Source organism: Tamandua tetradactyla, chromosome 18, assembly GCF_023851605.1.
Source record: "Tamandua tetradactyla isolate mTamTet1 chromosome 18, mTamTet1.pri, whole genome shotgun sequence".
NCBI classification, from domain to species: domain Eukaryota; kingdom Metazoa; phylum Chordata; class Mammalia; order Pilosa; family Myrmecophagidae; genus Tamandua; species Tamandua tetradactyla.
The window spans coordinates 36035210-36062280 of NC_135344.1; the positions used below are offsets into that span (position 1 = coordinate 36035210).

The window sequence follows — 27071 nt, forward strand, 5'->3', positions numbered from 1 at the left end:
AAACCCAACCATTGGTCAGCAGCTAGAATGGGAGTAATGATCACATTCTTACAGACAGGACCCAGTATCAGAACTCCTGTAGCAGAATCTTAAGATTCTGTATCTGTCACTCATGAACACTATACAAAGCTTCCCCTATAAATAATGGGTGGGAGAGATGGTGCTAACATGTTTGGATAGCTAGAGAAGCTGGGCAATAACTTGCTCACTATGCAAAGGCATACAATCAAATGCTGGTGAAAGACTGGATGAGACAGGCTACCCAAATTAGCCTACTGGGGGCCTTGAGCCCACATCCAAGGATGATCAAATTTGGTAGTCACCTTTGTTTTAAATAAGATCATACCTGCCTTGGAAGAACCTCAGATGCCATCGTGTTCAAGTGTCTGCCCAAAGCAGGTAAGTCTACAAGCCCTGGCAATGGGTCTCAGTGACAATGGGGATAACAGACATGTACCCAGATGTTTTCCATTTGTCATTTAATCATCATATCACTTATCTGTTACCCCATTTTGCAGATGAAGAAGTTGAGGTTCTCAGAGAATAAGTGGCTCTCCTGAGGCCACACAGCTAATAAGTGGCAGGCCCAAGATTTGACCATAGGTTCCCTCTGTATAAATTCTATGCTATTTTCACTGTATCACGTTGTTTCTCTCACTAGAGTGTTTCCAAGTGGTGGAGAGCTCACTCATGAAACAGAGGCCCATCGCATTCCTGGGACAGGTTGGATCTTTTCTAAATAGCTTAAGAATATCCTAACAGCTCGTGTTAAATTGGAATACTTTCATGTCATGGACCCCTGGCTGGAAATGCTTCCGTCGTGGTAGCTCTGGTGCCAAGGATCAGGCAGCTCACCTGGCTCAGCTGACTGTAGTCCAGGGCTGTGCGCAGCTCCAGGGCTCTGCCCCTGCTCACGGGAGGCAGCCAGTGGCAGATCATGGCCTGCCTGGCCTCTTGGCTGGGGAGATCAACCAGAATCCTCTTCTCCAAGCGGCGTAACATGGCACAGTCCAGCTCCCTGAAATCACAACAGAAATAAAGAAACTGGTCAAGACAGTAAACATACTCCTTGAGCAACAACTGTATTTTAAGAACAATTCAGCATTGCTCCATTGCAGGAAGCAATTTTGCATTTTAACTGTTGATTAACATATACTCAGTGGATAAGACAGTTACTTCATGTTGACTGGGAGCAAGAATTGGTAAAAGAAAAAAAGGAAGGGAGGGTTGGAGGGAGGGAAGAAAGGAAGGAAGGAAGAAAAAGAAAATATACCCCCAAACATCTCATACCACAGAGGTAATCTTATGTGACTTAATTTTCGGAGGGAAAGAACCCTGACAAATAACAACTAAACGTAAGCATTCCCACTACATTCATAACATGAATTATTCAATCTGATCCTGCCAGTGAGTAAATTATTCCTGCACATAACTTAGACACTCTGTAAGTACATTAACTCTTTCAAAACTCTCATATGATCTGGAGGGAATGATTATCCCACTAAAAAAGTGGTTGCTCCTTCCAGTGTGTTGAATGCAACTGTGGCCATTTGAGACACTCATTCGTGCTTCTCCCAAAACACTGTCAGCCCAGGTTTCTACAGTTTTGTACTTGTAAATCATTTCAATATTCTTAATATAAAATTTTCAAACAGAACAGTAGAATAAAACATACATATTCATATACCTCCTGTCTTTATTCAACAGCAGTTAACATTTTCCTATAGCTTTTTCATATCAATTTATCTATGTCTTCTGGCCAAACTGTTTCAAAATAAGTCACATCGTGAAATCCTACCCCTAATGCTTTAGTCTGCATCTCCAGAAAAATAAGGACATTTTCTTACACAGCTACAAAACCATTATGACACCCAACAAAACTGACACTGATCCTATAATATATCTAATGCTTGGTCCATATTTCAGTTTCTCCAATCTTCCCAAAAATATGCTTTATAATTTTTACATTCAAAATCCAATCAAGATTGTGAGGTATGCAACTAGATGAATGAACCTTAAGGACAGAATGTTGAATGAAGTGGCAGAAACAAAAAGACAAATACTATCATGCCTCACTCATATGCACTAACCATAACGTACAAACTCAGAATTGAAGTCAAAACAATGGGTTATTAGGCTAGGGCCTAAAGGGTCCTAGAGTCACAGCAGTCACATATATTCAGGAGTTTTAACTGTTATTTCAAAATTCTGAGATACTGAGCTATTTGAGTATAATCTGGTTGTTACCTGAAACTTCAGGTATGAGGGTGACACCTGAGACTCTGAGTTAGAGCAATGAAGCTATGAAAGTCAGCATTACCTCATACAGCAACTGCTATAAAATTGAAAAAATTAGACTTCAATTAGAGATATGAAGCTGATCTGGATAGGACTAAGGTAAATCAGAATACAGGGTAAAAGATTATATGGTCCATGTTTTAAAACTTCAATTTCTATGTGAGACCAAAGGAAGGGATGTTTACTTGATGCAAAACTTATATTATGGGTAGCACATTATCTTATTTAACTTGAATGATCAGTTTATTTGAAAGCCATAATTACATGGAATCTTGAATAGGTCATGAGATCCTGTTGGTTTGTACAGGTTAGTGTGATACCGCGATATATCCCAGAGTAATTTGGGCAGAGAATAAGAAAGTATTTGCAAAGTTCCTGGGAACCGGAGAGAAAGGAGGAAATATTCAACTTCCTAATCTGGGGAATTCCTGATATTCTCACAAGCAGTGGGGACTACCAATTCAATAGACTGAGTCTTCACCCACATAAAACTTATTCCTACAGGAAAAGCTAAACTTGCTTACATTTATGCCTAAGAGTCACCCCCAGAGAACCTCTTTTGTTACTCAGATGTGGCCTCTCTCTCTAAGCCACTTAGAGAGGTGAATTCACTGCATCCCCTTCCTCACCCGCCCCCCGCCCTCCCCTCCCCCCTAACATGGGACATGACTCCCAGGGATATAAATCTCCCTTCAACATGGAACAGAACTCCCAGATCACCCAGGACCTGGCATCATGGGATGGAGAAAGCCTTCTTGACCAAAAGGAGAAAGAGAAATGAAACAAAATAGTTTCAGTGGCTGGGAGATTTCAGAGTTGAGAAATTATCCTGGAAGTTATTCTTTTACATTGTATAGATATCCCTTTTTAGTTTATGGTATGTTGGAGTGACTGGAGGGAAGTACCTGAAACTGTTAAGCTATGTTCCAGTAACATAGATTCTTGAAGACAATTGTATAAGGATGTTTACAATGTGACTGTGTGATTGTGAAAGCCTTGTGTCTGATGCTCCTTTTATCTACCTTATTGACAGACGAGTAAAACATATAGATAAAAAATAAATTTTAAAAAATTGGGTAGATTGAAATACTAGTTGTCAATGAGGAAGGGGTAAGGTGTATGGGATGTATGAGTTTTTTCCTTTTTTATTTCTTTTTCTGAAGTGATGCAAATGATCTAAAAATGATCATGGTGATGAATAATACAGACCATGTGATGATATTGTGAGCCACTGACTACATACCATGTATGGACTGTATGTGTGTGAAGATTTCTCAATAAAAATATTTTTTAAAAATCCAGTCAGATCATGCATTACATATGGTTATGCTTCTTAAGTCTCTTTTAATCTACATCTGTTTCCTCTCTCTGGCCCCTATTTGAAAAGATAGGCCAGTTGTTGAATGTCCTACCTTCGAGATTTATCTGTTTTCCTCATGGTATCATGTAACTAGTTCCTTTATCCCCTGTCCTCTAAAATGGAAGTTAGATCTAAAGACTTAATTAGATTCAATGGTAAACATTTGTGGCAGGAATATTTAATTGCTGATGTTTTCATATTACAGCACATCAGGATCCATAAGATGTTTGTGTGTTTCACTGTTGGTGATGTGGTTTTTAATTATGGGATCATCTGATGACCACAGATCTCTCCGTTATAACAGAAACATCTTCTCTTTGGAAGTAGTATGTACAATACTTATTTGGAACCAAGTAAATACCTGGTTCTCCCTCCCCTTTCTCTGATGGTTTTAGCATCTGTTTATGATCTTTGCCTGAATTATTTCATGAGAGCTTGCAAAATGATGATTGTTCAATTTTTTACTCCAATTGTTTTAGCTGGAATAATTATGCAAGGTAGAACATTCCCTCACCAACTGGAGCTATTTGATTACCCTGAACTACCTTTCCTATTATCAGCAGATCATTTAGGGTATGAGTCTGTGAATCCTTTTTATGTAAAATGTCAAGCTTCTAGACCGGAGAGAAACAGCTATTTGATTTTCCAGTATAGAAATAAGGAAATGTTGTGTGCTGGGCCGATTTACCATTGTTAAACAGTAACAGTGAAAACATCATTGCCAGCTATCTCTTGTTCATAAAGACACTGAGGATTTCCAAAATGCCCTCCGTTTTCTTTCCTCTTATTCTGAATCTATGTCACAATCTTTCCTTTTAAATTGAAAAAATAAAGCATACTTCTAGGGAAGATAACTGAATTCTAACTCAGAGGATGGTATTTCTTTAAAGATCGTGTCTTCACCTATTATTCCTCCAATCCTGAGTTGAGAATCCACAGTCCGGGGTGCTTTACTGGCAATAACAATTACTTTTTTTTTTTTGGCACTTGCTTTGTTCTTTATTAGCCCCAACCTATTGAAATTTATTTCACATCAGAGACTCCATCATCTTTTCCCCTGCACAACCATTCTTCTCAAGGCCAACATTTATATTCAAGGCATAGGCTCAAGGATAAAACTATGCTCACAGCAGAAATTTACCAAGCACTCCAATTCATGATGTGTTTGTCTTCCTTGCTTCAAATGGCTTCCTCCTTGTCCACACACTCAGTGCTAAGAGCCAGCCAGCAGGCATCACTATCAATGCCATCTTTTCTGATTGGTCGGTACACATACCATACCAATTAAACATTTTCAGTATCACCCCTGCACATAATCAAAAAACGCATATTGTCCTTCATGTCTAGATTGTTTCTTAGCCCTGTTGTAGCAAATCATCACAAAATTGGTTGCTTAAAACAACTGAAATTTATTCTCTCTCTTCTGGAGGCCAGAATTCTGAAATCAATGTATAAGCAAGGCCATGCTCCCTCAAAAACCCATACAGAAGAATTCTTCCTTTCCTCTTCCTAGTTTGTTGGTTTTCAGCAGTCCTTGGAGTTTCTTGGCTTGTAGCTGCATCATTCCAATCTCTGCCTTCATCTTCTCCATTCTCCATGTGTCCTCTCCTCCTCTTATAAGGATACCAGTCATTGGATTCAGGGCCTACCATAATCCACTATGACTTCACCTTAACTTGATTACATCTGCAATGACTCTATTTCCAAATAAGATCACATTCACAAGTACCAAGGGTTAGGACATGAACATGTTTTTGTTTTGTTTTGTTTTGGGGATGGGGGGGCAAAATTCAACCCGAAAGAATGTCCAAGAATGTTCCAACTTAAGGCTGTATGTTATTAAGGTTGAAATAAAAACTTCATTTGGTTGATGAATTTAAAAGTAACTAAGATTGCACTTGAAGGGTGAGGTAAGGGGCATTGGACACAGTGACCTGTACTTCTTCCTGAAACCCTACTAAAATAGCAGTAAATTCATTTTTTGTTTGTTTCTGACATTTTATCCAACATACTGTCCTTAATGTTCATTCACCTAGTTGCATGCCTCACAACTTCATTCCTTCTTGCAGACGCTCAGTAGTCCATTGTATGTAGACACTACAATTCCCCCTTCCATTCCTCAGTTGTTGTATCTTTAGGCTATGTGCTGGTTAGGTTCAGATGTCAACTTGACCAGGTGACAGTGCCTAGTTCTGTTGCTGTGGACATGAGCCATTGGCATATGAAACTCATCTATCACTGATTACATCTGCGGTCAGCTAAGGGGCATACTTCCTGCAATGAATGATGTTTAATTTAATTGGCTGGATGCTTAAATGAGAGAGCTCAATGCAGCACAGCCCAAGCAGCTCAGCATACCTCATCTCAGCAGCTGCAGCTCAATCCAGACCTTTGAAGATATAGAAAGGAATCACTCCGGAGAAAGCTGTGGGAACCCAGAAGCTGGGAGAGAAGGCCAGCAGAGATTGCCCTGTGCCTTCCCGTGTAAGAGAACCTCAGATGAAAGTCAGCTGCCTTTCCTACGAAGAACTATAAGGTTCACATATATTTTTTTGAATTATAAGTTTTTAAGTAAATCCCCATTCCCCCTTTATTAAAAGCCAATCCATCTCTGGTATGTTACATTCTGGCAGCTTTACAAACTAAAACAAGCTACTTCAATCCACTGCTACCTCGATCCACTGCAAATCACAAACACTGCCACCATAAACACCAGTGTGCAAATGTCCATTCATGTCCCCATGCTCAGTTCCTTCAAGTATACACCCAGCAACAGGGTTACAGGATCATATGGCAGCCCCACCCCTAGCCTCCTGTGAAACCACCACACTGCCCTCTGGAGAGGCTGTACCTCTCAGTTTCAGGTGAATAGGTACATCTTTCTCTACATTTTCTCTAGCACTTATTTCTCTCTGTTCATATTTTGTGTGTGTGTGTTTTGGAGACACCATACCTTTTTTTGTTTGCTTCTTTATTTTTATTTAAGAAAACAATATACTCACCCAAAATGGGTATTTTAGCTAGCTTAACCATAGGCATATTTAAATAAAGTATCCATATAATCATTGTAAAGCCTGTGCTTGTGCAGTAAGTTTCATAAACTAATTTAGCATTGAGGCAACGAGGAAAAAATCTACATATTCAGATAGTCAAGTTTTTAAATTCTAAGTATTAAACACTAACTTAGATACCATTTGATTAGCTGTCAAAACTTGTGAATGTTCTCAAAATATCAAGTAGAGGATTCATAGAAGATGGCAGCTTGGTAAGGTGTGGGATTTAGTTTATCCTCCAGAACAGCTAATAAATAGCCAGGAACAGTACGGAACAACTGCTGGGGCCATGCCAGTGACCAGTCACACAGTGTACCCCAGTCTGGACCAGCTGGACCGGCTGTGAGCCCCCCCAGAACCGCAAGTTCCCCAACCTGCAGCAGCTGGCACCCCTCCCCCACGGGCTGCTTCCCAGATGGGAAAGGAAAGAGACCTTACCAGCAGCAGGGGCTGAGTGCAATTAAGGTCCAATTGTGGAAATAATTCACAAATTGTGACTGGTAAGAATAGACCCCTGGCTCAGCTGAACCATGAGTAAAAGAGGAGGTTGCTGGTTTTTGACTTGGCACAGAGGGGCAAGGCTGACGGAAAAAAAAAAAGAGAGAGATTTTTTTTGGATTTGAAAATGTCTGGGCCCTGAAGGAAAGGAGGGGGCTCATAGGACCTGGAGATACACAGAGAAATGTACCAACTTAAGCTCTTGATTGTTAAGCCTGAGGAATGGGGGTCCTGCTCTGAAAAGAATTCATCTCTTTTGTTTTGATGGCTGTGTTTCTATGGCTTGACTGCTCTTTGAATACAGCTGCAAGGCTTCAGGCATAGGCAGAATTAAACTTGTTTGAGTGTTTGTCTGGAGCATTTGCCTTCCCCAGGAGAGGGGTGGGGACAAGCTCAGGTGGAATCCATCCCTCAAGGAGATCAGACCCCAGGGTCTGTAAAAGTGAAGTGTTAAAACCAATCTACGCAGATATGATATATATAATACAAAAGGCAAAATGGTAGAGGAAAATATTATCCAAACAGTAAAAACACTAAATGTTAAAGGACTGAATTCCCCAATCAAAAGACACAGGCTGGCAGAATGGATTAAAAAACAGGATCCTTCTATATGCTGTCTACAGGAAACACATCTTAGACCCAAAGGTAAACATAGATTGAAAGGGAAAGGTTGGGAAAAGATATTTCATGCAAATAACAACCAGAAAAGAGTAGGAGTGGCTATACTAATATCCAACAAATTAGACTTCAAATGTAAAACAGTTAAAAGAAACAAAGAAGGACACTATATACTAATAAAAGGAACAATTACACAAGAAGACATAACAATCATAAATATTTATGCACCAAACCAGAATGCCCCAAAATACGTGAGGAATACACTGCAAACACTGAAAAGGGAAATAGACACATATACCATAATAGTTGGAGACTTCAATTCACCACTCTCATCAATGGACAGAACATCTAGACAGGGGATCAATAAAGAAATAGAGAATCTGAATATTACTATAAATGAGCTAGACTTAACAGACATTTATAGGACATTACATCCCACAACAGCAGGATACACCTTTTTCTCAAGTGCTCATGGATCATTCTCAAAGATAGACCATATGCTGGGTCACAAAGCAAGTCTTAACAAATTTAAAAAGATTGAAATCATACACAACACTTTCTCGGATCATAAAGGAATGAAGTTGGAAATCAATAATAGGCGGAGTGCCAGAAAATTCACAAATACGTGGAGGCTCAACAACACACTCTAAAACAACAAGTGGGTCAAAGAAGAAATTGCAAGAGAAATTAGTAAATACCTCAAGGCGAATGAAAATGAAAACACAACATATCAAAACTTATGGGACGCAGCAAAGGCAGTGCTAAGAGGGAAATTTATTGCCCTAAATGCCTATATCAGAAAAGAAGAAAAGGCAAAAATGCAGGAATTAACTGTCCACTTGGAAGAACTGGAGAAAGAACAGCAAACTAATCCCAAAGCAAGCAAAAGGAAAGAAATAACAAAGATTAGAGCAGAAATAAATGAAATTGAAAACATGAAAACAATAGAGAAAATCAATAAGACCAGAAGTTGGTTCTATGAGAAAATCAATAAGATTGATGGGCCCTTAGCAAGATTGACAAAAAGAAGAAGAGAGAGGATGCAAATAAATAAGATCAGAAATGGAAGAGGAGACATAACTACTGACCTCACAGAAATAAAGGAGGTAATAACAGGATACTATGAACAACTTTACGCTAATAAATACAACAGTTTAGATGAAATGGACGGGTTCCTGGAAAGACATGAACAACCAACTTTGACTCAAGAAGAAATAGATGACCTCAACAAACCAATCACAAGTAAAGAAATTGAATTAGTCATTCAAAAGCTTCCTAAAAAGAAAAGTCCAGGACCAGACGGCTTCACATGTGAATTCTATCAAACATTCCAGAAAGAATTAGTACCAACTCTCCTCAAACTCTTCAAAAAAATTGAAGTGGAGGGAAAACTACCTAATTCATTCTATGAAGCCAACATCACCCTCATACCAAAACCAGGCAAAGATATTACAAAAAAAGAAAACTACAGACCAATCTCTCTAATGAATATAGATGCAAAAATCCTCAATAAAATTCGAGCAAATCGTATCCAACAACACATTAAAAGAATTATACATCATGACCAAGTAGGATTCATCCCAGGTATGCAAGGATGGTTCAACATAAGAAAATTAATTAATGTAATACACCATATCAACAAATCAAAGCAGAAAAATCACATGATCATCTCAATTGATGCACAGAAGGCATTTGCCAAGATTCAACATCCTTTCCTGTTGAAAACACTTCAAAAGATAGGAATACAAGGGAACTTCCTTAAAATGATAGAGGGAATATATGAAAAACTCACAGCTAATATCATCCTCAATGGGGAAAAATTGAAAACTTTCCCCCTAAGATCAGGAACAAGACAAGGATGTCCACTATCACCACTATTATTCAACATTGTGTTGGAGGTTCTAGCCAGAGCAATTAGACAAGAAAAAGAAATACAAGGCATCAAAATTGGAAAGGAAGAAGTAAAACTATCACTGTTTGCAGACGATATGATACTATACGTCGAAAACCCGGAAAAATCCACAACAAAACTACTAGAGCTAATAAATGAGTACAGCAAAGTAGCAGGTTACAAGATCAACATTCAAAAATCTGTAGCATTTCTATACACTAGTAATGAACAAGCTGAGGGGGAAATCAAGAAACGAATCCCATTTACAATTGCAACTAAAAGAATAAAATACCTAGGAATAAATTTAACTAAAGAGACAAAAAACCTATATAAAGAAAACTACAAAAAGCTGCTAAAAGAAATCACAGAAGACCTAAATAGATGGAAGGGCATACCGTGTTCATGGATTGGAAGACTAAATATAGTTAAGATGTCAATCCTACCTAAATTGATTTACAGATTCAATGCAATACCAATCAAAATCCCAACAATGTATTTTTCAGAAATAGAAAAACCAATAAGCAAATTTATCTGGAAGGGCAGGGTGCCCCGAATTGCTAAAAACATCTTGAGGAAAAAAAACGAAGCTGGAGGTCTCGCGCTGCCTGACTTTAAGGCATATTATGAAGCCACAGTGGTCAAAACAGCATGGTATTGGCATAAAGATAGATATATCGACCAATGGAATCGAATAGAGTGCTCAGATATAGACCCTCTCATCTATGGACATTTGATCTTTGATAAGGCAGTCAAGCCAACTCACCTGGGACAGAGCAGTCTCTTCAATAAATGGTGCCTAGAGAACTGGATATCCATATGCAAAAGAATGAAAGAAGACCCATCTCTCACACCCTATACAAAAGTTAACTCAAAATGGATCAAAGATCTAAACATTAGGTCTAAGACCATAAAACAGTTAGAGGAAAATGTTGGGAGATATCTTATGGATCTTACAACTGGAGGCGGTTTTATGGACCTTAAACCTAAAGCAAAACACTTTTGTGCATCAAAGAACTTCATCAAGAAAGTAGAAAGACAGCCTTCACAATGGGAGACAATATTTGGAAATGATATATCAGATAAAGGTCTAGTATCCAGAATTTATAAAGAGATTGTTCATCTCAACAACAAAAAGACAACCAACCCAATTACAAAATGGGAAAAAGACTTGAACAGACACCTCTCAGAAGAGGAAATACGGATGGCCAAGAGGCACATGAAGAGATGCTCAATGTCCCTGGCCATTAGAGAAATGCAAATCAAAACCACAATGAGATATCATCTCACACCCACCAGAATGGCCATTATCAACAAAACAGAAAATGACAAGTGCTGGAGAGGATGCGGAGAAAGAGGCACACTTATCCACTGTTGGTGGGAATGTCAAAGGGTGCAACCACTGTGGAAGGCAGTTTGGCGGTTCCTCAAAAAGCTGAATATAGAACTGCCATACGACCCAGCAATACCATTGCTAGGTATCTACTCAAAGGACTTAAGGGCAAAGACACAAACGAACATTTGCACACCAATGTTTATAGCAGCATTATTTACAATTGCAAAGAGATGGAAACAGCCAAAATCTCCATCAACAGAAGAGTGGCTAAACAAACTGTGGTATATACATACGATGGAATATTATGCAGCTTTAAGACAAGATAAACTTATGAACCATGTAATAACATGGATGGACCTAGAGAATATTATGCTGAGTGAATCCAGCCAAAAACTAAAGGACAAATACTGTATGGTCCCACTGATGTGAACGGACACTCGAGAATAAACTTGAAATATGTCATTGGTAACAGAGTTCAGCAGGAGTTAGAAACAGGGTAAGACAATGGGTAATTGAAGCTGAAGGGATACAGACTGTGCAACAGGACTAGATACAAAAACTCAAAAATGGACAGCACAATAATACCTAATCGTAAAGTAATCATGTTAAAACACTGAATGAAGCTGCATCTGAGCTATAGGTTTTTGTTTTGTTTTGTGTTGTTTTGTTTTGATTTTACTATTATTACTTTTATTTTTTTCTCTATATTAACATTCTATATCTTTTTCGGTTATGTTGCTAGTTCTTCTAAACCAATGCAAATGTACTAAGAAATGATGATCATGCATCTATGTGATGATGTTAAGAATTAATGATTGCATGTGTAGAATGGTATGATCTCTAAATGTTGGGTTAATTTCTTTTTTTCCGTTAATTAAAAAAAAAAAAAAAAGAGAAGGGATAATTGGAGATGAAGGGATACAGACTGTACAACGGGACTGGATATAAAAACTCAGAAATGGACAGCACAATACTACCCAATTGTAATGCAATTATGTTAAAACACTGAATGAAGCTGCATGTGAGGTATAGGTTTTTTGTTTTTGTTTTTTTTCTTTCTATTATTGTTTTAATTCTTATTCTGTTGTCTTTTTATTTCTTTTTCTAAATCGATGCAAATGTACTAAGAAATGATGAATATGAAACTATGTGATGTTATTAAGAATTATTGATTGTACATGTAGATTGGAATGATTTCTAATTGTTTTGTTAATTCTTTTTTTAATTAATTAAAACAAAACAAAACAAAACAAAACAAAAAAAAAAAGTAGCAGGTTACAAGATCAACATTCAAAAGTCTGTAGCATTTCTATACACTAGTAATGAACAAGGTGAGGGGGAAATCAAGAAACTAATCCCATTTACAATCACAACTAAAAGAATAAAATACCTAGGAATAAATTTAACTAAAGACACAAAAAACCTATAGAAAGAAAACTACAAAAAACTGTTAAAAGAAATCACAGAAGACCTAAATAGATGGAAGGGCATACTGTGTTCATGGATTGGAAGACTAAATATAGTTAAGATGTCAATCCTACCTAAATTGATCTACAGATTCAATGCAATACCAATCAAAATCCCAACAACTTATTTTTCAGAAATAGAAAAACCAATAAGCAAATTTATCTGGAAGGGCAGGGTGCCCCGAATTGCTAAAAACATCTTGAGGAAAAAAAACGAAGCTGGAGGTCTTGTGCTGCCGGACTTTAAGGCATATTATGAAGCCACAGTGGTCAAAACAGCATGGTATTGGCATAAATATAGATATATCAACCAATGGAATCGAATAGAGTGCTCAGATATAGACCCTCTCATCTATGGACATTTGATCTTTGATAAGTAAAAGGTGCTGTGGGTCCTTTAGCTTTGGAAAACTCTCGCTGTGGGGGAGGTTCGCTAGCTGTAGCGGCTTCAAAGAGTGCCAATCTGAATATCCCAGCCGGCCCGGGGATCCGAACGCGGGGAGGGTTGCCAGCCGCCGCAACCCGGGAGAGCGCCCGTCCGAATCTCCTAGCCAGCCCGAGGTGCCAAGCGTGGCGGGAGGGCGCCAGCTGCCGCGACCCGGGGGAGTGCACCGTTTCCAGCTGGACTGGGAAGCCACGTGTTTTGAAGGGACCCTGGTCACCCTTCTCCGCGACCAGGGGATCTCCGATCCAATTCTCCCAGCTGGTCCTGGGGGCCGCGCGTGGGGGGGGGGGGTGCCAGCCGCCACGGCTTGAGGGGACTGCCTGTCCAATTCTCCCAGCCGGCCCGGGAAGGAGGGAGGGAGGGACTCCGGCCGCCTGCTGCCCCGGCCCGGGGAAGCCCACGCCCCTCGGCGATCTCACCGGAGAGGGTTCTCCCAGCCAGTCAGCCATTCCAGAATGGGGTACGCTGTCTTCTTGATCTCTGTCATGGCTCCAGGAGCTGTTCTGTATCATTTCTACTCCCCTAGTAGCTGTTCTGGAGGAGGAACTAAGACCCACACGTCTTACTAAGCCGCCATCTTCTCCGGAAGCTCCTTCCATATAAATTTAATAACCAATAATACCAAGTCTCCAAAGTCAGTTGTTGGGATTTTTATTGGTATTACATTGAATCTGTAGATCGGTTTGGGCAAAATTGACATCTTTGATGATATTCAACCTTCCTTTCCATGAGCATGGAATATCCTTCTATTTATTTAGGTCATCTTTTACTTCTTTTAGCAATTTTTTTGTAATTTTCTCTGTATTAGTCCTTGACATCCCTGGTTAGGCTTATTCCTAGATACCTAATTCTTCTGGTTGCTATTCTGAATGGAAATTTTCCATAGTTGTCACCTCAGATAGATCATTGCTTGTGTATAGAAACATTACTGATTTTTGTACATTAATCTTGTGTACTGCCACTTTGCTGAATTTGTTTATTAGCTCAAGTAGTCTTACTGCAGATCCCTCAGGGTTTTCTAAGTATAGGATCATGCCATCTGCAAATAATGAAAGTTTTAATTTTTTTCTTTCTATTTCGATGCCTTTTATTTTTCTCCTGTCTAATTATTCCAGCTAGTACTTCTAATACAATGCTGAATAATAATGGTGACAATGGCCATCCTTGTCTTGTGCCTGATCTCAAGGGGAATGCTTTCAATTTCTCACCATTAAATATGATGCTGGCTATGGATTTTTCATATATGCCCTTTATGATAAAGTTTTCTTCGATGCCTAACTTTTGAAGTGTTTTTATCAGGAAAGGATGCTGGATTTTGTCAAATGCTTTTTCAGCATCAATTAATATGATCATGTGATTTTTCCCTTTTGATTTGTTACTGGGCTGTATTACATTGATTGATTTTCTTATGTTGAACCACCCTTACATTCCTGGTATGAATCCCACTTGATCATGATGTATAATTCTTTTTAATGTGGCAGTGGACATGATTTGTTAGTATTTTGTAAGAATTTTTGCATCTATGTTCATTAGGGAGATTGGCCTGTAGTTTTCTTTTCTTGTATCATCTTTATCCAATTTTGGTATTAGAGTGATGTTAGCGTCATAAAATGAGTTAGGCAATGTTTTCTTCAATTTTTTGGAATAGTTTGAGCAGGATTGGTGTCAGTTTTTTTTGAAAAGTTTGATAAAATTCTCCTATGTGGTCATCTGATCTTGGGCTTTTTTTTTTTTTTTTTTTTTTTTTTTTTTTTTTTTTTTTTTTTAAAGGAAAGACAGAGAGAAGGAAGGAAGGATAGAAGGAAGGAAGGAAGGAAGAAAGGGAAACATTTTTAAACATTTTCTTGTTTTATTGTATTCTGTTTCTCCGTTTTTGTTACATGGGCTGGGGCCGGGAATCGAACCGAGGTCCTCCGGCATAGCAGGCAAGCACTTTGCCCGCTGAGCCACCGCGGCCCGCCCTGATCTTGGGCTTTTTTGGTGTGTACAAAGATTTTTGATAACTGATTGGATGTCTTTATTTGTAATCAGTTTGTTGAAATCTTCTATTTCTTCTCATGTCAGTATAGGAAATTTGTGTGTTTCTAGGAATTTGTCCATTTAATCTAAGTTATCTAGTTTTTTGGCATATAGTTGTTCATAATATTCTCTTTTGATTTTTATAATTTCTTCATGATCTCTGGTAACAATCCCCTTCTCATTTCTGATTATGTTTATTTGTGTCCTCTCTGTTTTCTTCTTTGTTAGTCTAGCCAGGGGGCCATGAATTTTATTAATTTTCTCAAAGAACATACTTTTAGTATTGTTGATTCTTTCTACTGCTTTATTGTTCTTCAGTTTGTTTATTTCTGCTTTAGTCTTTATTATTTCTCTTCCTTTATTTGCTTTGGGGTTAGTTTGCTGTTCTTTCTCTAAATTTTCCAGGTGAGCAGTTAAATCCTCAAGTTTTCCTCATTCTTGTTTTTTAATAAGGCATTTAGGGCAATAAATTTCCCTCTTAGCACTGCCTTTGTCGCATTCCATAAGTTTTGATATGCTGCAATCTTATTATCATTCATCTCCAGATATTTTCTGATTTCTCTAGCGATTTCTTCCTTGACCCACTGATTATGTAAGAGTGGGTTATTTACTCTCCATATATTTGTGCAAGCTCTGGTTCTTTGGAGATTAATTGCCAAATTAATTCTGTTGTGAACAGAGAAAGTGGTTTGGATAATTTCAATCTTATTACATTTACAGAGACTCAATTTATGTCCCAGTATATGATCTATCCTGGAGAATGTTCCATGTACACTAAAGAAGAATGGGTATCCTGGTGTTATGGGATATAATGATCTCTATATGTCTATTAGATCTAATTCATTTATCTTATTGTTTAGGTTCTCTATTTTCTTGTTGATCCTCTGTGTGGTTGTTTTATCTATAGTGGAGAGTGATGTATTAAGTTTCCCACTATTACTGTTGATGTCTATAGCTCTTTTCAGTTTTTCCAATATGTGCCTCATGTACTTTGGAGCTCCTTGATTGGGAGCATACATATTTATGATTGTTATTTCTTCCTGGTGAATTGTCTCTTTTATTAATATGTAGTGTCCTTCTTTGTCTCTTATGACATCTTTACATTTGAAGTCTATTTTTTTCTGATATTAGTATAGCTACTCCTGATTTCTTTTGGTTACAGCTTGCATAGAAGATCTTTTTTCCATCCTTTCACTTTCATTCTAACTGTGGCTTGGTGTCTAAGATGCATCTCTTGTAAACAGCATATAGACAGATTATGTTTTTTGATCCATTCTGTCAGTCTGTATCTTTTAATTGATGAATTTAGTCCATTAACATTCAAAGTGATTACTGTAAATGTAATTCTCAATTCTATCATCTTGTCCTTTAGTTTTTATTTATCAGATCTGTATATTATTTTCCTTCTCTCTCTCTTTACCTCTTTAAATTACCTTTACTCATATTCTTCAATTCTGTGCCCTCCTCCAGACCTCCCTCTCCTTTCTTTATTTATCAGCTGACAGGGCTCCCTTTAGTATTTCTTGTAGGGCTGGTCTCGTGTTGACTAGTTCACTCAATCTTTCTTTATCTTTGAAGATTTTAATCTCTCCCTCAATTTTGAAGGATAACTTGGCTGGATATAGAATTCTTGGTTGAAAGCCTTTCTCATCCAGGATCTTAAAAATATTGTACCACTGCCTTCTTGCTTCCATGATGCCTGTTGAGTAGTCAGAAGTCAGTCTTATATGTTTCCCCTTGTATGTGGTAGATTGCTTTTCTCGTGCTGCTTACAGAACTTTATTTCATCAAATTAGCTTAGGCACAAAACAGCATTTATTGACTATACCTCGAAAGCCAAGCTAGGCTCATTCTGGCTCTTTCATAATGGGGTTCAGATGTTCAAACAGTGTCATCATGACCTCACTCAATCTTCTCCTCCCTCCTTCTATTTCTTCTGTTTCCACCCACTCCCTTCTACCTAGCTCTGCTTGCTTTGCTCTCAATCAGGTAGCTTTCAGAAGCTCCAAACTCACATGGATATTTGAGCTCAGGAACTCAATGATAGAAACAGAGATGCCTTTTTTCCAACATCCACAGGTCCAACCCCTCAGAGACTCTCTTATTGGTCTTTATTGGGTCACATGCCCACACTTCAAACCAATGACCTTAGACAGGAGCATGGGATACCAAGATTGACTAGAGCTAGTACTCACTCCTGAAGTAGGGGATGGAGGAGGCATTGGCATTGGCAGTCCCACCAGAACCACATGAAATGAGACAGGAGCAGCTCAGTGGACAGAAGGATCCTGGGCAGACTGCAACCTGTACACTTGACGCTTTACAAAGCAACGCAAACTATGCCTGCTATATTTTTAAGATTTTAAAAAGAAATGCAACCATATGGCTAATATAGCATTGTTAGAGTTTGAGATTTTCTTATAAGTCCCCTGATTCCTTTCTTAGATACAGACAAATCTTTTTCTATTTCATTTCATGTATTTCATCTGCATGGTTCAGATTTCATCTTTGTTCAGAGGCCTTCTGCTGACTTTTTTTATATCAAAAACAGAATCAGCTGCACACAGAGCATTCCCAGTCAATGATTCCAATTCCTGCCAACACATTCATGCTTCCTTTTAAGCCAGTCTTTTCTACCTGAGACTTTTCTTCAACCCTGATATACAAGAGAGATGTAGAGCCAGCATTGATATAAAAAGATTACAAATCAATAAAAAAGCAAAGAGGATGAGAGGGGAACTCATCAAATTTAATTTTTAGTTAGGAATTATGTCCATCCTCCTTAGGAGTACAAGGAAAAGTGAACAAATAGGTGAAGGATTTATACACTGTGTCATAAAATGCTTAGCCTGCATGACATATTCTGTTCTCCCTGAAGTAGTGGCTTCTAATAAAAAGCTCACTCCTCCAATCTACTTTTTTTAAACATTTTTATTGACAAACAACACAACATGCAAACACAAACATTCTTAACATATGAACATTCCATAATTCGTGTACAATCAATGGCTTATAATATCATCACACAGTTGTATATTCTTCACCATGGTCATTTCTTAGAACATTTGTATCACTCCAGAAAAAGAAAAAAGAAAAAACTCATACATACCATACCCCTAAACCCTCCCTCTCATCGAGCACTAGTATTTCCATCTACCCAATATATTTTAACCTTTGTTCCCCCTATTTTTTTTTCTATTCGTGTCTTTTATAAGGGTTGGGAAGTTTTTTCCAATTATATCTTCAGACTAACTTTTCCAGTCCTTTACTCTTCTCTTCTTATATAATTCTTATATTTTTATATAATTCTGATAATTCTTATATTTATCAGATTCTTATATATTCTTATATATCTAATTCTTATATTCTGATGATTGATCATTATTCAATCATCATCAAGAAACATAGCTACTGGAACACAACTCTACATTTTCAGGCAATTCCCTCCATCTTCTCCATTACATCTTGGTTAACAAGGTGATATCTACTTAATGCGTAAGAATAACCTCCAGGATAACCTCTCAACTCTGGAATCTCTCAGCCATTGACACTTTGTCTCATTTCACTCTTCCCCCTTTTGGTTGAGAAGGTTTTCTCAATCCCTTGATGCTGGGTCTCAGCTCATTCTAGAGTTTTTCTCAATCCCTTGATGCTGAATGTCAGCTCATTCTGGGATTTCTGTCCCATGTTGCCAGGAAGATCCACACCCTGGGAGTCATGTCCCACGTAGACGGGGGGAGGGCAGTGAGTTTGCTTGCTGTGTTGGTTGGAGAGAGAGGCCACATCTGAGCAACAAAAGAGGTTCTCTTGGGGGTGACCCTTAGGCCTAATTTGTACCAAGTAAACATTTTTTGCTTTAGTCTCACACATAAGTTGAAATTTTAAAATATTAATTACCATCTATTTTCAGCACCCTGCAGTAATGACATTTCTTTGTTCTTCCCCATGCAAAAACATTTTTAAAATTTGTACATTTAGTCACTATCATTATATACTCTAGACAATCCTAGATTATACCATCTCAATCTTTGTTGTCTATCTTTCTTTCTGATTTCATTTGTGCCCCCAGCCCTCCTCCCTCTATCATTCTCACATTCAGCTTCATTCAGTGTTTTAACATAATTGTATTACAGTTAGGTAATATTGTGCTGTCCATTTCTGAGTTTTTATATTCAGTCCTGTTGCACAATCTGTCTCCTTTCAGCTCCAATTACCCAATATCTTACCCTATTTCTATCTCCTGATGGTCTCTGTTACCAACGAAATATTCCAAGTTTATTCACTAATGTCAGTTCATATCAGTGAGACCATACAGTATTTGTCCTTTTGTTTCTGGCTAATCACACTCAGCATGAAGTCCTTAAGGTCCATTCATGTTGTTACATGCTTCATAACTTTATTCTGTCTTACAGCTGCATAATATTCCATCTTATGTAAATGCCAGTTTGTTTAGCCAACCGTCTATTGATGGGCATTTTGGCTGCTTCCATCTCTTGGTAATTGTAAATAATGCTGCTATAAACATCGGTGTGTAAATGTCCATTTGTGTCCTTGCCCTCATGTCCTTTGAGTAGAGACAGTATATAGATGGGTCCTGTTTTTTAATCCATTCTGCCAGTGTATGTCTTTTATTGCAGAGTTTAATCCATTAACATTCAGTGTTATTACTGCATGGGTAGTACTTTCTTCTATTATTTTGCCTTCTGGATTTTATATGTCATATCTAATTTTCCTTCTTTTTACCTTTACTCATAGTCTTCCTTTCTACACTCTTTCCACACCTCTCTCTTCTGTCTTCATATCTGTCTCTAGTGCTCCCTTTAGTATTTCTTGCAGAGCTGGTCTCTTGGTCACAAATTCTCTCAGTGATTTTTTTGTCTGAAAATGTTTTAATTTCCCCCTCGTTTTTGAAGGACAATTTTGCTGGCTATAGAATTCTTGGTTTGCAGGTTTTCTCTTTTAATAATTTAAATATATCAGCCCACTGTCTTCTTGCCTCCATGGTTTCTGCTGAGAGATCTGTGCATAGTCTTATTGGGCTTCCCTTGTATGTGATGGATTTCTTTTCTCTTGCTGCTTTCAAGATCCTCTCTTTCTCTTTGACCTCTGACATTCTGATTAGGAAATGTCTTGGAGTTAGTCTGTTTGGAGCTATTCTCTTTGGGGTACACTGCACTTCTTGGATCTGTAATTTTAAGTCTTTCATAAGAGTTGGGAACTTTTCAGTGATAATTTCCTCCATTAGTTTTTCTCCTCCTTTTCCCTTCTCTTCTCCTTCTGGGATACGCACAACACATATATTCGTGCGCTTCATATTGTCTTTCAATTCCCTGAGTCCCTGCTCATATTTTTCCATATTTTTTGTCCCTATATTTTCTGTTTCTTGTCGGATTTCAGATGTTCCATCCTCCAGTTCACTAATCCTATGTTCTGTCTCTTGAAATCTACTATTGTAGGTTTCCATTGTTTTTTTCATCTCTTCTACCTTGTCTTTCATTCCCATGAGTTCTGTGATTTGTTTTTTCAGACTTTCCATTTCTTCTTTTTTGTTCATTCCTTGCCTTCTTCATATCCTCCCTCAATTCACTGATTTGGTTTTTGATGAGGTTTTCCATGTCTGTTTGTATATTCTGAATTAATTGTCTCAGCTCCTGTATATCATTTGAAGTGTTGGTTTGTTCCTTTGACTGGGCCATATCTTCAATTTTCCTAGTGTGATTTTGTGATTTGTTATTTTTTGCTGGTGTCTAGGCATTTAATTACCTTAATTAGTTTACTGTGGAGATTGCTTGCACTTCTTTTACCTAGGGTTTTCTTGCTGGATAAATTTGTTGTCTATCTGTTCTTTGACCTTCAATTCAGCTTTTTCTGGACCTCTAGCTTAGGTTTTGTTTAACAGAACAGTTCTTGTTTTCAGTTCTTGTTTTCTTGTTTCTTGCCCTGCTTGTATGGTGCCTTTCCCACCCAACCCTTAGGAGGGTCTATTTAGATATTATAGACCTCAGCCAGGTTTTCCCAGACCAAACTGGCCTCCTATCAGGTGGAAAGAGTCACCTGTGTCGGTTTTCCTTAAGGGTGAGACTCAGCAGGTTGAAAGACTTTCTTGTGAAGTCTCTGGACTCTGTTTTTTCTTGTCCTGCCCAGTATGTGGTGCTTGTCTGCCTGCAGGTCCCACCAGCATAAGATGATGTGGTACCTTTAACTTTGGCGGACTCTCCCTGCTGGGGGCATGGTGGAGACAGAAGAGAGGTTGTAGGCTGGTTTTAATGGCTTCAAATTACCAAGCCCTGGTGTCTGAATTCCTTGAGGGAGGGAAGAAGGAACTATTTTTTAGAAAGCTTTAGAGTCACCAGAACCAAAAGAGCCCATGCAGCCAGAGACCTTTGAAGCAGAAAGAAAATGTCCCTGGGAAAGCTGATGAAGAAGCATGGAGAGAAAGCTACCAGACATCACCATGTGTCTTTCCAGCTGAGAGAAACCCCAAACATCATTGGCCTTCTTGAACAAAGGTATCTTTCCCTGTATGCCTTAATATGGACATTTTTATAGACTTGCCTTAATTTGGATATTTTTGTAGACTTTGAACTGTAAAACTGTAACTTATTAAATGCCCCTTTTAAAAAGCCATTCCAGCAGCTTTCAAACTAGAACACCATCCTTCTCCACTCTAGGCATTCCTAAGTTATACTGTCTCAGTCTTTATCCTATGTCTTTCCTTTTGGTTTCATATGTGTCCCCACCCCTTCTCCCTCAACTATACTCATATTCAGCTTCATTCAGTGTACTTATATTATTGTGCCACCATCAGGTAGTATTGTGCTATCCATTTCTGAATTTTTACAGTCAGTTCTGTTGCACAATATGTATTTCTTCAGCACAAAATGCCCAGTCTCTACCATCTTTCTATTTCCTGATAACGTGCATTAAACACATTTTTAAAATGGCATAAACCTGCAAAAAACAAAGAGAATAGAAGAAGAATTGATAGCAATAGAAATCTGAAAGCTGGAAAGCATAATGATGGGTAAAAGCTACCTGATTTGAATTTCAGAATTCCCAAGAGACTCAAGATAGGAAGTAGCTGGAATCTTTTAGAGGTAAGGGTAAAGGTGGATTGAAAACAAGAAAATTGGACAAAAGTGAGATAAGAAAGATCTTAGATTTCCTTCCCACCTCTAATGGCAGGGGATCTGCCTCTCCCACATGCTGGCAGAGGATAAAATAGAGGGTCTCTGGACTGGGGAGCACCAGGTGGTGCAGCTGAGAAAAGAGTGTTTTATTTAAAACAGGTAGATCACAAGAATGTCTTACTTTATTATTCAATGAGGTTCCACCTCTCTTCCCCTAGAACACTAGTTGCCAAGCTCTTACCAGGAAGAAGAACTCAAGAATCTTCCCTGGTGAATCTGACCAGAGAATGCCCTAAAGATACTGATATTGGGCATTGCCAACAAAATGACCCAGCTAAGTTCCCATACACGCAGCCCACTGTTGACAAGGCCCACCACCACCACCACATACACATATTCAAAGAGCATCCCCATGAGTTTATTTTGTGCCTCTCAAACATGAGCAGACAGCCAAAGAGACATACCTCTTTGGAAAGCCCCTAACATGAAGACAGAGCCCCAGACAAGTAAACAGAGAAAAACAAAACAAAAGAAAATACCTTGAAGTCAACAGAGACCTGCAAGGAGATGAGAACTTCAAAAATTATGATTAGTACCCTCTGGGAGATGCAAGAAAATATTGCATCCATGAAACAAAAGGAGGATGCTATTCAAAAAGAACACTCAGAGAAAAATGACAAAATAACTTGGGAATATAAAATATGATAGAAAGAATTTAAAACATAGTAGAAAGTTTAAAGATAAAGCTGAGGAAATTTTCCAGAGTATAGGGCGAGAATGATACACAGAGAGAGAGAGAAAAAAAAAAGATTCAAAAGGAAAAAGAAAAGTTTTTTTTTTAATGAGAACATTGGTCCAGGACAGCCAACATACAAATAATAGGAGTCCCATAAAATGAGTGCAGAAAAAAACAGGGAGGAGAAACATCATCAATGAAATAATTCAAGGAAACTTCCCAAAACTAGAAAATAATTTTCTGGGTTTGAAATATTTTAAAAAGGTAATATTTAAAAGCTCTTACTAAGTTATTTCAGCATTTCATGGATACCTATATTTAAAAAAATTTTTTTAAGTTCAGAGAAACATCACAGAACAACAAGCCTAGAAGGTAGGTAATGTTATCCCACTGAGGAAACTGAGGAACATAAAGGCTGAGTAACTTGACTGAGGTCAAAAAGTTTGAATCCAATTAGTCAGACCCTGAAGTCTGTGCCTCCATCAGTGTGCTATTGAAACTGCAATTCGACTCCCACCAAGTCACATGGTGATATTTCAGAACACTGAGAACAAAGAGAGAAGTATAAAAGCTGTCAGAGAGAGCAAAAAAAGTTACATAATTGTATCAAAATAAGGCTTTTCAACAGTGATATAGGATGGATCATAGAAGAAAATAGAGTAATCCCCTCAAAATTCTGAGGAAAAGTAAATTTCCATTGTAGAAATCTGTATCTGGCCAAACCATCAATTAAGATGGAGGACAGAATAAAGATATTTTAAAAAGGCAAAGTCTAAAAAAATTTACTTCCCAGGCATTCTTTAACGGGAAATTATTGGAGGACATTGTCCAAAGGGAGACAGTCAACTAAATCAAAGGACTACATAGGATCCGGGAAACAGAATCTAACACAGAAAGAGAAGGAAATCTCCAGGGTGATGAAATGAGGGAGGAGAAAGTGAAGTGGTGGGGGTGGGGGGAGGAGAAGGAGGGGCGAGGGAAGAAGATCTTTTAATGGAGAAGTGAAATTGTTATACTCACATTTTAGTAATTTGATTCAGTTCAACAATATGTAACACCTGCTAAACCTCCAACATGCAGAAATGAATAAAATAAAACCCCTGCTTCTAAGTAACTAAGGTAACATTAGGGAGGTTTGATCTTGGGCTGTAGGAATGCTTGATTCTGTAAACTTCAAGGACAAACTAAGACTTGATAGTAGATTGAAAATAAGGGGGGAAGAGAGAATCCACCTGAAGAAATGGCAGAGCTGGGGTGAGGCGTAGCTGTCACAGTTTCTTTCAAGGCCTTTCTTTGGACCAGCTGCTCCCTTCTGAAAAGGCAGAAGGACTACAGAATGAAGTTTTTTTTTTGTTGTTGGGGAACCTTTTTCTTGGTCTTCCTATCCCATCCACAGTGACCTCTCATTTAAAAGGAAGACCAGAATCCCCGGAATACCTTAAAAAAATTGAGTCATGCAGAGGGAAGTGGGAAAACAATCTCTCAATACAGATGCCTGTATCGATCAGCTAATGCCCTAAAGCAAGAGATTTACCTCAAAACTGCTTGTGGGCACAAAGTAAGTGCAACTCTCTGACAGCCAGCCCTGATGAATGTACTTTTAATGCCATCAATAACAATATAGTCATACAAGGGAGGAAACAAAGGACAAATGGAATATACCCAGGAATGATTCTTTATGCCAATAAATTTACATAAAAAATTTTAAACTGTGGCAACCTGAAAACATTCCCCCCCTCACTTCTGTGCTGTGACTTTTAAACTAGTGATTTTGATCTCATCTCTTCATTGTCTTTGTTTTTGGTACTTCCATCACTTCAAGGATGAGTTACAACCAGGGACAGTGAGATATATATATAAGACATGTGAAACCCAGAGAAGCCTTAGGAACCTCAGATCCTGTTGCACTGGCCCTCTGCCCACTGCTGTATAAAAGGTGGTGGCACCTACTAGTCACCTAGATGTCTACATGGACTGTGAGTCCTTGTACCTGAGCTCCTGGGCCAGACATTCAGCTCCTTTCCTAAGCCCCTTGACCTGTCTCCTATGCTAAACTGTGCGGTTCTCAGAACAACGATCTCTCCAAATTTTATGAAATTCAAAAACAAAACATAATTCTTGTTTGTTCATTCAGGTTTAAACTATCTCCCCATGTGAAGAGAAGCAACCATCAGTTTTGTAAGCAAAGTCCTTGCAGTATGCCCATAACCCACATGAAGTGAGTGACGGTGACTGTTCTAGTTTGCTAGCTGCCGGAATGCAATATGCCAGAAACAGAATGGCTTTTAAAAAGGAGAATTTAATAAGTTGCTAGTTTACAGTTCTAAGGCTGAGAAAATGCCCCAATCAAAACATATCTACAGAAATGTCCAATTTAAGGCATACAGAGAAAGATACCTTGGTTAAAGAAGGCCGATGAAGTTCGATGTTTCTCTCTCAGCTGGAAGGGCACATGGCGAATGTCTGCTGGTTTTCTCATGGATCTACAAAAGGGACTCTCTCCAAAATGTTTCCTCTTTTAAAGGATACCAGTAAGCAACTCCACCTTCAATGGGTGGAGACACACCTCCATGGAAATCATCTAATCAAAAGTTACACCCACAATTGGGTGGGTCACATCTCCACGGGAACAATCAAAATGCTCCTACCCAGCAATATTGAATGATTAAAGGACTTGGCTTTTCTGGGGTCCATCATAGATTCAGACCAGCACAATGACAAACCTTGAACAGCAGATCAATTAAGAAATTGTAGTATTTGGAGAGAGATTATGGGGAGCCAATGAATAAAAACTGAAGATTATTTTGCCTCTCACAATGAGTCCTGCATGAGAGCAGGCCCCCATCTCCATTTCCATTTGGGCCAAACTGGTCTACTTGTCTTTTGCTGGATATATTTTTTGTCATCCTAGTTCTAAGTATCTACTCAAGTCATTTTCTTTATGTGAAATCTCCATTTTGTCTCTGAAAAGCCAAATTATTAAAAAAGAAAACAAGATTTTTGTTTTCATTTTTATCACTAAAATGATATAGTCAAAATGTTACATACTTTAGAAAATACAGAAAATCAAAGCAAAGAAAAAAATTCAGCAGTAATCCTACCTTTAAATAACTATTGTTACTAAATTTATAGACTCTTCTAGACATTATTTTATACAGAAATATAAACGCACAGAAATACACTGTTTTTCACAATATCATCATTTAGCTGTGCACTTATCATCAAAATCTATTTCTTTTTTTGTGAAAAAATATATAAAAAAAGAAATATATATGAAAAAATATATAAAAAAGCAATAAATTTCAAAGCACATCACAACAATTAGTTGTAGAACAGATTTCAGACTTACTGTAGAACAGTAACAGATTGTATGGGTTACAATTCCACAATTTTAGGTTTTTTCTAGCTGCTCTAAGATACTGGAGACTAAAAGAAATATCAATATGATGATTCGGCAATCATACAACCTTCTCTGTATAACTCCACCATCGCCTTTGATCTTTCTCCCCTCTTTAGGGATATTTGAGCTATGCCCATTCTAGCTTTTTCATGTTGGAAGGGTCTATCGATTATATGAGATAGGGGGATGGAAGTAGTTAATGTTCTGGAGAGGCTGGCCCAGATTTCAGTATTTATCTGGTCTGTGGACCCATCTGGAGGTTGTAGGTTTATGGAAAGTTACCCTATTGCATAGAACCTTTGTAGAGTCTTATATACTGCCCTAAGGCCAAGTCATTTTTACAGGTTCAACTGTTCCCTATCCCTTAAAGGCTTTAAAATAAAAACCTGTTATCAGGAATTGCCTCTCTTCCCTGTTCAGTTCTACTCTACTTATTGTCTGTATGAGTCAGATGGTGCTGGTTATATCCCTGAATCATGATCATTTATGTTTATATCTCATCCATTGTCCCATCAGATTGTCAGCTTCTAGAGGTTGAGGGTCATGGACTATAAATCTTGGATTCCCCCTCCCTCCATCAGGTAGTCTCAATAAATACTACTGAGATGAATGAATGACCTTGAGGTGCAGGACTACTGGCTTGCTGTAAAATGATCCGCTTCCTTAAAGCCCAGGATGTATTAATGAAGGTGAATTTGCTTTGTTGAAAATTGGCATTTTATAATCATTAGCTCTAATTAATAGAGAAAAACAGCATCAACTTGGGTCATAGGAATAAAATGTATTTTCATCTTTGTGAAAATAATGGAAGTAATGATTTAAGA

General features: G+C 38.1%; 2 protein-coding genes across 8 annotated transcripts in view; one reads left to right on the top strand and one right to left on the bottom strand.

Annotated features, from left to right (window-relative positions):
- HDHD2 (haloacid dehalogenase like hydrolase domain containing 2) overlaps positions 1-2939 on the top strand; it is a 69911-nt gene extending 66972 nt beyond the window's left edge. The window contains exon 7 of the transcript XR_013165143.1: positions 662-2939. The gene's annotated coding sequence lies outside the window, so the exon portion shown is untranslated. The remainder of the gene's footprint in view (positions 1-661) is intronic.
- Positions 1-27071, bottom strand: part of KATNAL2 (katanin catalytic subunit A1 like 2) — a 305997-nt gene that overhangs the window by 128235 nt on the left and 150691 nt on the right. For 5 of the 7 annotated variants that reach the window (XM_077135532.1, XM_077135533.1, XM_077135531.1 and 2 more), the window contains one exon: positions 856-1018. In XM_077135532.1, coding sequence (XP_076991647.1) covers positions 856-1018 — 163 coding nt within the window. Of the gene's footprint in view, positions 1-855; positions 1019-27071 lie in introns of those variants that run through there. The other 2 variants (XM_077135536.1, XM_077135535.1) reach the window with 2 other exon arrangements.